The sequence below is a fragment of the Rhipicephalus sanguineus genome, chromosome 10 (assembly GCF_013339695.2).
Source record: "Rhipicephalus sanguineus isolate Rsan-2018 chromosome 10, BIME_Rsan_1.4, whole genome shotgun sequence".
In the NCBI taxonomy this organism is placed as follows: domain Eukaryota; kingdom Metazoa; phylum Arthropoda; class Arachnida; order Ixodida; family Ixodidae; genus Rhipicephalus; species Rhipicephalus sanguineus.
The window spans coordinates 28,626,954-28,639,674 of NC_051185.1; the positions used below are offsets into that span (position 1 = coordinate 28,626,954).

The following is a 12,721-nucleotide window of genomic DNA, read 5'->3' on the forward strand; positions in this document are numbered from 1 at the left end:
GTTTGTTTCTTAGATAGCAACGTAGTGTAACGTTGAAAGGATTGGGGACGTGGATCGGCTACCAATCTGTGGGCTATCAATAGCCGAGGCATGCACAGAAGTGTAGGTCAGCTGTTTTCATTGACAAGGAAAAAACTGCCTTGCGTGAGATGTCACCGTTAGTGGGTCATACCACACGTTATAAACATACAAAATGAATATGACATGTAAATAAACTGTATACAAAGTAATGTGCACCATTAGAGCTTTTAGGTTGTTCAGTATTCCGGTATGCGCAAGGGGGTTTATGGAATACCGGGATGCCCGACGATGGTATCGACATCTTCTGACGCTTCCTGCAACCACAATTATAAACGCGTTTGTTTTTGCCGAGTGTCCTTGGGAGAAGAAAGTTTAAAAAGACAACTCATTCGGTATTAGGCTGCTGCCGAGAATTTACACCAGCAGAAAAGTAGAATGCGCTAGGTTTCTGCAGTAACAATTCTATGCTTGCCTGGTTAATCTCGGCCCCGCCGGATGGCGCCACCTATCCAGGCTTTTACGTTTACGCCTACGGTATCCGCTATATTGCTAACGCAAAGAAATTTGCAGACAAACTAAAACTCTCTATTGTTAACCCGTACCTGAGTTGACTTGTCCTCCGTGGGTCCCATGCCGTGTCCCGAGGACACCACGGCGGTGCCTGTCCTGGTCATGGGAGGCAAGGAAGGATACACGGGCGTTGATACCGGGGCACCTGCTAGAGACAGCAGGGAGCCGGACCTCCCGCCCAGCTCGAGGGTAGGTGGCGAGGCGGACGATGATCCACCAGTGTGGTAGGCACTCGACCCGCTGTCGGCAGCGTCCCACTTCTGCGGTGACGTGGGCAGTCCCGAGGAACCCTGGTGTAGCCATTGCTCTACCGAGGCGGCCTTCTTGTCTAGAATGACCCTCTGGAACTCGTTGGCCAGAACGCTCATCTCGAGGTCGTTGTCCGGCAGCGGCGTGCCCACCTGAGTGAAGACGAGCTGGTTTATTCTGAGAAGTGGAGTATTCTATTCTCCTTTCTGCGGGAGTAAGAGCCGCAAAAGAATTTTGTATGGATCATCTTTCTTAACGTTGTGATATTTCGCCACTAGTAAAGACAACACACACAATAAAGACATCAACACGACGGCATGGGCGGCGAAATGCCGTGTTCCTGCGTTCATATGCTTGCGTCTTTATTGTTTGTATTGTCTTTCCTAGTGGCGAAATGTGACACGGTAAGCAGTACCAACTAGGCCAAGAAGAAGTTCTCCTCAAACGGATTATCTTATTTCACAGGAGTAAATGGCGAATAAGTGAAACAATTCGAGTGTCTTTCTTACCGAAGTGCGTGGTTAAACAAGCGCTGCATTGGTGACCGTATTGAAAACAAGCTCGGTATTGTAACTGCACTTGCTGAACAAATAGAGTGTCGCCAACAGAACAGAACAGAAAAAGACTTAATGAAGCAAATTATTCTCATGGGGAGAGCCCTAGTCAAGGGTCCACCACACCGGCCTTAGCCCCCTTTCCAACCTGGTCGATAAGTATCGCCAAGGCCGAACGGGGAACAAAACATGCATCCAGTGTAGTTCCCAAACTTCAAATATCATTCCAAATATAACGCCTTGTCAACAGGATAAAGAAGTAGTGTTGAGAGGTGGAATGCGATTAGGTATCTGACGAATAACGACGTTCTTACTACGCAAATGTTGTATGGTGTAAATGAAAATTTTATGTCCGGTTTGTCATGTACCTGAGTTTCGGTTTCCGACAGCTCTTCTTGAAAGCTTGTCTGCAGTAGCGCGTCGGCCTTGCTTGGTGTGGTAGCGGCATCTTTCTCGTTCCCGTCTTCGTCTTCATCTTCTTCCTATAATTAGAATCCGTAAGAAGATACCGTAACTCAGGCCATTCTAGGTTAATATAAGGGACGCTAGAATGCTAAAAGCTCTCATACCTGTTGTAACACGCCTCTCAATGATTCAGCTTGTATGTACTTTGTAGGCTACCTTAAGCATAGGTTCATATTACGTAATTACCAGCTTATGTTAAGCTTAACACCTGGACATTTAGTTTCACTTATTGAATGCACTGTGTCAGCAACCTGGCACCAGTTAATGTAACTAACATAAAGGCGGATTATGTGGATTATGTTTCATAAGCAGCAGTATATATTACAGACCGAAATAACACAGTAACTGAGATATTGAAGTTGTATTCGGAAAACCTGATAATAATAAGAGGTGGATATAACAGCATCACGAAACTGTTTCAGACATGGTTGAAAGTCTCGGATGAGGTGTATCCATTGCATTTGCATGATCAAAGAAGGTGAACTTAGACAGGCATTGAGAGGAAATGCACATTAACATAGTGCAATGTAGTTTAACGTAACCCACCTAAAACATTACGGTGCAACATTCATTGTTATTAATCATGACGTTACAGCTGCTTAAATATTTCTAGAAGTCATCAACGTGGAAAATGGTATTTCACTTCGAGTGCTTATGGGCATGCTTCTTGCGCTGTTCGAGTAGTAATCAGAAGTATCCGAAACAAATTTTAACACGGCGATCTGAGAGTCCTTATGAGTTACAAACAGACGTCTTTGCTCTACGTAAATTAGCGAAAACGAAAAAGAAAAAATCAACAAACTCGGAACAGAAACAGCGAAATAAATGCGCAGAATATAAGTTCACAAACCAGAACAGAACTGTAACGGCGGCGAGGCAGAGAAAAGTTGGAGTGGTCTTCGCTACACGACTCTTCCTGCGTGAAGTAATCACAACACAACGATGAAACATAAAAGCCTAAGCACCGTGTGGGTAGACAAACAAAACGAGTAGACAAACAAAATGAATCAACGTCAAACAGAATGGCGACTTCCTTTGCCAACAAGAAAAAGCATAAAATGCATTACGGAAACCTAAGGAATCCAACAGACAAGCCAAGAAAAGCACAGGGTACATTAATTGTTGCCTTTAACTGCAGTGTAGTAAGTGTGACGTAAATTGAAGTGAATTAAAGTGGACGAAAAATCACCCTTTCCGTCGGTGGAGTCTGAACCAACAACCTTCGAATTATTCGTAGAGAAATATCTAACGAAGTGTGCGAGAAAGCGCCTTCATCATTCCGCAATTGGTAGAGCATCTCAATCGTAATTCAAAGGTTGTAGGTTTAGATCCCACCGGCAGAAAGGGCGATTTTTGGTCTAGTTTAATTCGATTCAATTTACGTCATGATTACTGCACTACAGTTAAAGACAGCAATTACTGTTCCCTATGCTTTCCTTGGACTAATTGTTTCTTGGATTCATCTGGTTGTGTGCAAAAAGGAACAAAAACAAAAAAACTAGCATCTAAAAAATCCCCTTCTTTCGTTCATTATGGAAACCTTGGAGCTCGCAGCACGTGGCCACTGCATAGGAAGTGCGACGATATACTCACGGAGACGTGTGTCCTTGCTACGAGCAGCGTAAAGTCGGGCCTCTGTTCCGAGAACAGCACGATAGCTTGATCCCTACCTAGGACGTCCGTTCCATTAACCTGTAAAGATGTGCAAAATGAGTTACAGTCACTCCACGACGAAACCAATTGAGAGTTCTAGTTAACTAGTTTCTCGCGCACGTTCCGCAAATACGCAGACGCACGAAGGGCTAACTTCCGAATAACGCTTAATGCCAGGCAACCTGGACAGCTGTGAACAATCTATAGCATTGCATTTCAAACATTTGTGGAGTATAAAATATATACGGTGATATTAAGAAATAATAAATCCTAATAAATTGCAATACACATTTCCGACATTTTTTCAGATAGATTTTTATTATTTAATGATTTTTTGGGGTTTTGCGTCCCATAATAATTTTTGAGGGTTTAACAACCCAAAATCACGATATGAATATGAGAGACGCCGTAGTGGAGGGCTCCGGAAATTCGTCCATCTGGCGTTCTTTAACGTGCGAATAAATATAAGCACACAGGCCTCTAGCATTGCCCCTCATTTGAAATGCGGCTGCCGCGGCCGGGATTCGATCCCGCGACCTTCGTGATAGCAGTCAAGAGCCATAACCACTAGACAACTGCGGCTGGCTGCTTTATTTATTGTACTGTGTGTGTTATAGGAAAAACATTTCTTCAAGTTTTCGCCTTGATAAAAACGATATCTCTTCTCTCAATGTTTGGGCATGCAGTACAAAATAATTCACAAGAAGTATTACTTAGCTTATAATCACAGTATGCGACGAAGCTTCGTCACATGCCAATGAAGCACGTTAGTGAACACGGCTGTTACTCGTACTTACTCTGGAGTCTTGTCTTCACCTTCCGAATCTCTTGACTTCTACAAAGGCACATTCTTTGAAATGTTAAATCTTCTTTAATGAGAAAAAAGATTACACCATCTCCCGCTAAAGGGGACCATGAGGCGATGCGAAGCCGGAGCACTTGCACGATCGCGTTCCGTTGGCGTTCGTTGGGCATGCTACCGACCTCGCGTCGTGGAACGCTACGCGCGTCGTGGCTTCCCTCTAGCCTGGCCGTTAATTCTCACATGGCGAGCGGGGAACGCGGTCGACAGGCGCGCGAAGGGGAAGCGTAGGAGAGGAGAGAGAGTGGGAGGGGACGCGCATGCGCTGGCGCTCATCGCGGCGTTGCGCAGGAGAGGGGGAGGGGGCGTGGAGAGGGTTTGCGCATGCGCGGTAAGTGTGGCCACGCCGCACACCACCACCACCACCGGATTAAACTCCGCTATAAGATGCTTCGCATCTAAAACATCCAGCCACTCTATCCGCGTGGACCAGTGATAAAAGCAGAGAGTGGTAGGCATTTCATTCACCTGGAGTATTTGGTCGCCTTCTTGTAGTCTGCCGTCTTTCGCAGCAACGCTTCTTGGATCAATCTTAAAAAAAAAAAGAACGAGTAAATGCCACAGGTTAGATCATAGAAAACGAAGAAACTTTTTTAGTTGCACAATATTGCTTCGTGCTCTTACACTCACTCTTTGTCTTTGCTTCGATTGGAGGTTACTTCCCAAGGTTATCATTTCTAAGGGATCAGTCAAGTGCAAGAACTTCCACACGTATTGCTATTACGTCCTGCGTACACGTGTGGTGCAACCACTAATGGCAGATGATTGACTGGAGGTCGTTACAGTTTGAATAGTTTTTAATTGCAATGTGTTCATAATAACGGTGTTCCAGCACACGTGACTTCATCCTCTCCCGTATTCCTTTTCGCATTCGTTCTTACCTTAACAATGTAAAGGTCAGCAAGCTCTCACAGCGTCCTCTGCTTGCTTTCCTACGGTTTGAATTATTTCTCTCACCTATTTGCGTTCTCTTCATGCGAGTGCAGTTATCTTGCGGCTCTTTTATTATGTTCACCCAAAAGTGTGTCTTTCTTCTATGAAGGTACTGCAGATAGGGAGGCCTGCATACTCACCTCGCCTACATAAATTTCCGTCTCTTGCTCGTCCGGGTCACCGTAACAGAGCGTAAGTCCCAGCTTCTCGTTTCCGTTCCTAATTAGCGTCACTTCCTGCAAAAAGAAAAAAAAAGGAAAAAAAGAACAGTCTCACCAAATGTTGCATTAATAACGAACAAGATAATTCGATTCGCACAGGTATAAAATAAAGACTGAGACAAGACAGATCGTCCAGCCATCCGGAATCCGTTGTACCAGCCAAGGAACTGCTGTTCGCATTTAACAACTTGTCAATAGTTGTGTGAGAGAGAGAGAGAGAGAAAGATGAAGGAAGGAAAGGTAGGTTAACCAGAGGCGGCCTCCGGTTTGCTACCCTGCACTTGGGAAGGGTATGCATAAGAATGAAAGAGAATGAGAAGAGTCTGTGACAACAGTAGGCGAGAAAACAAAATTGTCATGACTATAGCAGCTTCCTGTCCTCGCCTGCCGCTGCGTATACGTACGTCGTTGCATCAGAAAAAGGTGGCAATAATACGAATTCCTTTGCGCGAACATGTCCTCAGTCATGCGCACCCAGTACATCACAGGATTGAAACCGTGATTTGGGATCGGTGACGTGAAACTTTACTCCGCATCGACAGTTTCCCATTGCTTAATTGGCTGTATATAGAGGTAAATAGTCAACAGTTTCGTCTCTATATTTGGTTTTCCTTTCAATGGTATTTCGTTTCTCTGGCCCTTACTGCCTTTTCTCTCACTTTAGCATAACGAAAGAAGAATGGATCGCGAGCCCGCTTTTTGTTAGACACCAACACATGAATCCAACGAACAATAAACCAAGAAAAGCACAGGGGCCTTATTTGTACTTTTCAATTGAAGCATGGTACTTTGAAATATAGGGCAAATCAATTAAATTTTATGAAAGAAAAAGTCACCGCTGGTTGGAACTGAACTCACAACATTCACATTACGCCCGCGATACTCTGCCTGTGTGCTACTGCACTTTAAGAAAAAAAAAAGAGTATTTTGACTCCTTTCGGGGAGTCTTGACTTGCCACGTATATGACTCTCTTCAAAAAGAGGCACGTCAACTCTCTTTGGAGATCTTCATACTCTCTTCGGAGAGTCGTGTCTTTGAAAGGAGTCATATACGTGGCAAGTCAAGACTAGCCGAAAGGAGTCACGCATACGCCTTTTTTTTTTTTAGAGTGTGTGGTCGTTGTGCCTCCATCCGCTTTTTTGGTTATTGCTGTATGTGTAAAGCTTTACATCATCAGAAATATATCAAAGCCTGCAACGACACGTTTCTAACCACTGACCATTCTAACATGCAGGGACCTGAGGCCGACGCGAGTAAGCAAATAAATTATTAATTAATTGTAATACGTACCTCATATTCGATGTCGTAGCCATCGTCGTCATCTTGGTCTTCGTTCCTACTCGGGGGACTCAGTGGAGGAGGTGGTATGCTCAGCCTGCAAAAGAAAAGTGGAAAAAAAAAAGACGTTACATTTTTATAGCAAGTTTCTTCACTTCAAAGAAAGTGTCGCGTCACGTTTCCTGACCATCGCACTTTACTTATATTCACGTTTTGATCTCATTGATCTTCGTGGAAGACAAAATACCATTTAACACATTCCTACGACCTAAAAAGGGTACTGACGCGAAAATTTTCAGTTGTCGTTCTTTTGCGTCGTCAAATGAAACGCCCAAGCCCACGCGAGCCTAGAAAATGTACTGCTAAGCGTGAGTGTGCCCTAAAATATTAATTACAACCTGTTTTTAATATATAGTTTTGGTACCCACAGTACCCTGACGTCACGACTTTATATGAGCGTCTGGTCACGTGTTCGCGCAAGATCCCGTGACGTTGCCATGGCCTATCCACTCCGTGGTTCCGTTGGTGACGCACAAGCGGCCATTTTGCAGATTTTGGTACCAGATATCAATACAGCTAGCCACACTGGTGCGTGAAGCCACCAGAATCGATACTGTAGCCTGACGTCATGCTAGTGGCGATGTCAGTAGGTGCGCCATGCAGAAATTTACTTTAAAGGTTCAGTAAAGTGAAACAATGAATCGGTTTAGATTGATAAATTGTAGTCTGAGAACTCTAATGACCTTAAATTCACCACCATGGGCTTATTAATAGAGGAGAAAAAAATAAAGGTGAAAGTTTCATTCTTGAATTTTGCGCCGAGATCTCCGCGGCTGACGTCACAGATTTCGTAGTCTATTTTTCGTATTTTCGCGTCGTTGGCTCAACGAAATTTCCTGAAACTTGGTGTAAGTCTATAGTCGTCTGCGAGCACAATGTACTTCATTTTGACAGATTAGAAACTACTTAAGATGCCGTCAAAATCTATGACGCTACAGCGTTTGATGCGGGAACTTGAAGGTGGCGTCGCCACCCGCATTGTCTTTTGGCGCGTTTTCTCGTTTACCAAGCGTCTTCTCGCAGCAAGCGTGGAGCTTTCGGAATGGTGAAAGATTAATTTACTAATATGAGAAAATCTTATCTCTTTTTAGTGTCCCTTCAATGTCAAAATAAATTATCAGCATTTGCTAAGCCTTGCACTTGCTCAAAGCCTTATATGCATTCAGGAGATATGGCGGCGTAATGTCACGTTAAAAAATTTGTTACAGTGCCCCAAAAAGTGATTCTTTTTTGTTTGTTTTTTTTTTATCTTGCGTCCATCTGTCAAAGCGTATGCGTACCCGTTTGGGAGGAGCGAGCCTTCCCAAGGTGGCGGTGCCCACCAGGGGAACTCGGTCTGCGCCGCGGCGTCGATGTAGCCCTGGGACAAACCGGAAGGCGAAGGGACGACGGCCTGCTTAGCGGCGCGGCCTCCGGCACAGCTACTTCCGCTTCCGCCGAAGTCTGACGAGCTGCTTCCGGTTCCGTTCCGTCGCTCCCTCCGAAGCACCTCGACCACGATGGGCTCCGAGGCGGCGCGGAAAGCTGCCACTGCCTCCTCGTGCGACGCGTTCGAGACGTCTCGGCCGTTCACCTGCGCAGAGAATAATAATCATCATTTATCAATATTGTTAACATTTATTAAACACTTAGACATCACCGCTGGTGTTACAGGAAGAGGGGGGGAGGGGGGGTATTGTTTGAAGAATGTTGGCACGGATTCGTCATATGTATTGACACGTAAATTGATACGTTAATAAAATAAGCTCTGACAGGTTAACTACCAAAACGTGTCATTTTGTATGAAAACGCGTACATACAGGACGCAAAGAGTGAAATTGGGAGGGAGCAGGCTGAAGACAGCCACCGTGAAGGGAACAACGTCTACCTGCTTTGTGAGAAGGAGGGAAGATAATACAAGTTGAAGTTGGAAGATTTGCGAAGTAAGGAAGTGAAGAGGAAAGAAACATACAAGATGACAGGACATAAAGGTAACGTGTGGGAAAATGAATGCGTCGACCCATTCATCAGAAAAAATGTTTTACACTTCTACACATCAGGCAGCGAATCCACGCAGGATCTCACCAACGAATGAATACACGAAACAAATCGTGATCAGCAAATTTATCGACACATCTGTGCACCAAGCAGCAAACAAATATGAAGGTTTGTTAATGAATGAATGAATGAATGAATGAATGAATGAATGAATGAATGAAAATTCACAAACAAATCTAGATGCTATACAGAAGGATAACTGCGGTAATTCTGATTCCCCGCCCGGCCTCTCAGGCGTATAACGAGGATTTAACGTCGTGTAGATTTGCCCTATGTAGCTGTCCTCTCGAAGTCTCGTCGTTCGGTATCGTACTTTGATTCTGCGCATTGTGTTGATGATGATTGCGTGATGTGTTGGTGATGTTGGTGATAATGCCTGCGCATTGTGTGGTGATGTTAGGACATCATCACCTTTGCGTATGAAAAGGCCAGCCATTTCTCGAGGGAACGGGGCTTGAGTATGTGTTGTTTCATTCTAAATATTTCCTTTAGTTTAACTTCACCCCGCGGACGGCCCCATTAAAGAAACTACGGGACTCCGGCGTCGTATTCTAAGCACTGTAACATCGTATGCTCCGGCAATGTATTCTAGGCACTGCCGCATTGTGTACACCGGCGTTTCATCCTAGGCACTGTATCGTCGTATCCTCCGCCATTGCATTCTAGGCACTGTAGCATTGTGTCCATTGACATTGTGCCGAGGTAGCCTACGTAATATTAAACGGAGGCTCAAACACTACACCACCGTTATTGTATCCTAGGCATTGTAGCATTTTGTCCATTAGCACTGCATCTTTGCATCCTACATATATCTAAACGGGGCGTCAAATCGGTGTGTACAGACGACCTTCTGTTAAAGGGAACACTTGCGTTTCGGGTATGGCCGGATTTCGCTCTCCTACAAAAGCATTGTGGCTTAGATCTGCATAGCACTACTGGTGATTGATAGTTCCGAACCGTTATGATAGACTAGTAACGTGCACAAACAATCTTTCCGCATTCACTAGCCGTTAAGGGGCCAACAAAATGAAAGTTGCTCATTCGAGTGTTCCCTTTAACAGTGAACCGTACTGTACATGGTCCGCATCATAGGTCCCTCCTGGACCGTATGGAGGAAACACAGCTGCACAATTTTGTGTAAAGTGTACTGATGACAATGGGTTAAACTAACTAAATAAAAAAACTGTTCGAAAGACCATAGAGGAATAAAGCATCATGAAGCACGGCACCGCTACCTTTCTCTGATGGTCTTGCGTAATATTGGTGCTGCCATTTAAAAATTCTGCATTTCAGACGATTAGACCACGTATCAGTTTTATGATAGATGCTACGCGTGCTTCTTAAAAGGAAAAAGTAATCAGGAGCCCAAGATAGAATGAAATAAAAGGTATACTGAGAGAAGGAGAGAGGACTGCACATTTCTTTTCTCCGTGGCTTCCGCTGCCGCTTTCTGCTTACGTTTGAGGAAATCGTAGACACACGAAACGGAAGCGTCACGGTTTGACGCATTTCGCCGATTCTCGGCATCCGATCTCGCACGGCACGCAGACTCGGCAGACCGTGCACTGGAGCGAAAGGCTTAGCGCGTCCCGAACGCGCTGAGCCAGCAAACAGATAGCGAGATAAATAAAACAAAAACAAGAAAATGCGGACAACATTGAAAAGGAGCGACGGTTGCACTATCTGGTATAAATAACCACGGCAAAAAAAAAAAAACTTGGCAAACAAGTGAAAGAAGCAGCGGCGATAAATATGAAAAAGACTGGAGACACCAGAAGAGACGCACTGAAGCCTATCACACAGCAGGCTTCAAGAAAGAGCAGGCTTCCGGAGTGAAAGAAAGGAAAAAAAGTTCTAAGTTGTAAACGCTGAACGTTGTCGTGTCAGTAAACAACTGCATAACAGTAAGAGGGAATGTGAATAGGATGCGCGTGAATGATTTAAAAAAAAAAGAAACAGTGTAGCAATGGCTGCGAAATTCGCTTTGAGATAGTAGGGGGCAGGGAGGGGGGGGGGTCTTTTTTTATTCACAGAAAACATTGTTTTCGAAAATGCAGCAGCATCGGCACCAAGGTGCGCCTTTGTTCTCCCCCTCTTTATTTTTTCTTTCTCCAAAAAAGGTGTAAACAGTTCGAGGGAAATAACAGTCCAACACTCTCGCTGGTTTCAGTTCTAAATACAGAACTTATGCAAGCGTCGAACAACCGTAATAACAGTGGGGAGGTTAAAGTGAAAAACGAAACTATAAAACCAAGAAAAAGAAACAAAAGGAGACGCCACAATATTTCTTGCGAGTGGTGAGGGAGAAACGAAAATGAGGGAGGGAAATCCGAAACGGATGAGCGGCTGGCATGCGTCTGCCCAAAGCCGCTACAGATGAAATGGATGAGCCGAGAAAGAGAGCGGATTGGCGGAGGATATACAAATGGTGGCTGTCAGCGTCAGTGGCGTACGTGCGCCATCTTTCGGCGAGCGGATTGAAAAAGAAGGCTCGGTGGCGGCACTAAGAAAAATCGTGAGCGAATGTCGAGTAGTACGCAGAAGGACCTGCTAAGTGTAGAAATCCTACTTCGCAAGAGGTCCGCCCAGAGTAAGGGGAATTGTCTGAAGCGGAGGCAACGATACGTGTTGGTTGGTGTGCTTTTGTCTTTTAAGGCGAAAGCCTTAAGCGTCATCAAACGCGAAAAATGACCGTCGGCGGCGTCAGCGTGAACACGAGTGATGCAAGAAAGCGTGTGATTACATCACCGTACACTCTAAACGTAATAACCGATAAATGTGATTTTGTGTACCTATAAAGTAGGGGTTACATTAGGTTTGAGTGCATAAACTCTAAACGTGGTAACACTTACTACCGGTGCACAAAATCACATTTATCGGTTACTACGTTTAGCGTATGACTTCATCACATGACACCGTCGTCTGGTCAAAGGTGGGCCGATCTCGGAGGGATTACAAAACCACGTTTTGGGCAGGAAGCTTTCGGGGGTTGGAGGGTGAGGTCAATGCGATCGAAAGAGAAGGAAGAGACAAAATGGCGAAAGCCATTTTGTCTTTTTAAAAAAATGCAGTAATGAAGCAGGAGGTACTACGAAGAAAAGTTTCCTTCGTATTATCTCCCGCTTGATTATTTTGCATTTTTCGAGAGGGAAAAGACAAAATGGCTTTCGCCATTTTGGGTGCGGTCAATGCGATCTAAGGAAAAGACAAAATGGCGAAAGCCATTTTGCCCTTGCCTTCTCAAAAAAGCAAAGAACGCAGTAATAAAGCGGGGGGTACTACAAAAAAAAAAGCAGGCGTGGAGTGGTGCCAAGAGGCAAGCGAATGAATGCTACGTGCTTTGCGAACGTCGTCTGCGTAGTGAACATCGTCTGCGTAGCGAAAGAAGTCAAGTAAATGAAGAAACGGGGGCAACAGAATAAGTAGGTAAAAATTTAGTTGTGGAGTGAATACAATGGGGAGTGCCGAGAGGAACTCTAATGATGGTGCTGACTTGAGCGCGGGCTGCGTGAGGATGCGGTTGCGATAAAGAAAAAAAAATGTGAATTAAAGCAGGGGTGTGGTTAGGCATGGCGAGGGAATTTTGGAGAGAAAAAGTAACAGAGAGAAACTTTTTTGCGCGGCTTTTGGAAGTTGCTTTTGCATGCAGAACGCCACAGAGAGAGACAGATTTTTTTTTCTTTTTCCTTCCGTAAAGTAAATCATTATCGTGCTTCTGCATCGACATTCGTGAAGTCTTTCTTTCTTTCTTTCTTTCTTTCTTTCTTTCTTTCTTTCTTTCTTTCTTTCTTTCTTTCTTTCTTTCTTTCTTTCTTTC

At 44.6% G+C, this 12,721-nt stretch overlaps 1 protein-coding gene across 2 annotated transcripts in view; it reads right to left on the reverse strand.

The window, feature by feature from the left end:
- The window catches only part of LOC119407310 (E3 ubiquitin-protein ligase PDZRN3), a 145,530-nt gene that overhangs the window by 3,619 nt on the left and 129,190 nt on the right, over positions 1-12,721 (reverse strand). Inside the window, exons 2-9 of one of the 2 annotated variants that reach the window (XM_037674221.2) lie at positions 8,148-8,440; positions 6,820-6,904; positions 5,448-5,543; positions 4,843-4,905; positions 3,453-3,551; positions 2,710-2,775; positions 1,763-1,876; positions 624-992 (exon numbers count right to left, since the gene is read on the reverse strand). In XM_037674221.2, the coding sequence (XP_037530149.1) occupies positions 624-992; positions 1,763-1,876; positions 2,710-2,775; positions 3,453-3,551; positions 4,843-4,905; positions 5,448-5,543; positions 6,820-6,904; positions 8,148-8,440 (1,185 nt within the window). The remainder of the gene's footprint in view (positions 1-623; positions 993-1,762; positions 1,877-2,709; positions 2,776-3,452; positions 3,552-4,842; positions 4,906-5,447; positions 5,544-6,819; positions 6,905-8,147; positions 8,441-12,721) is intronic. The other variant, XM_037674223.2, reaches the window with a different exon arrangement.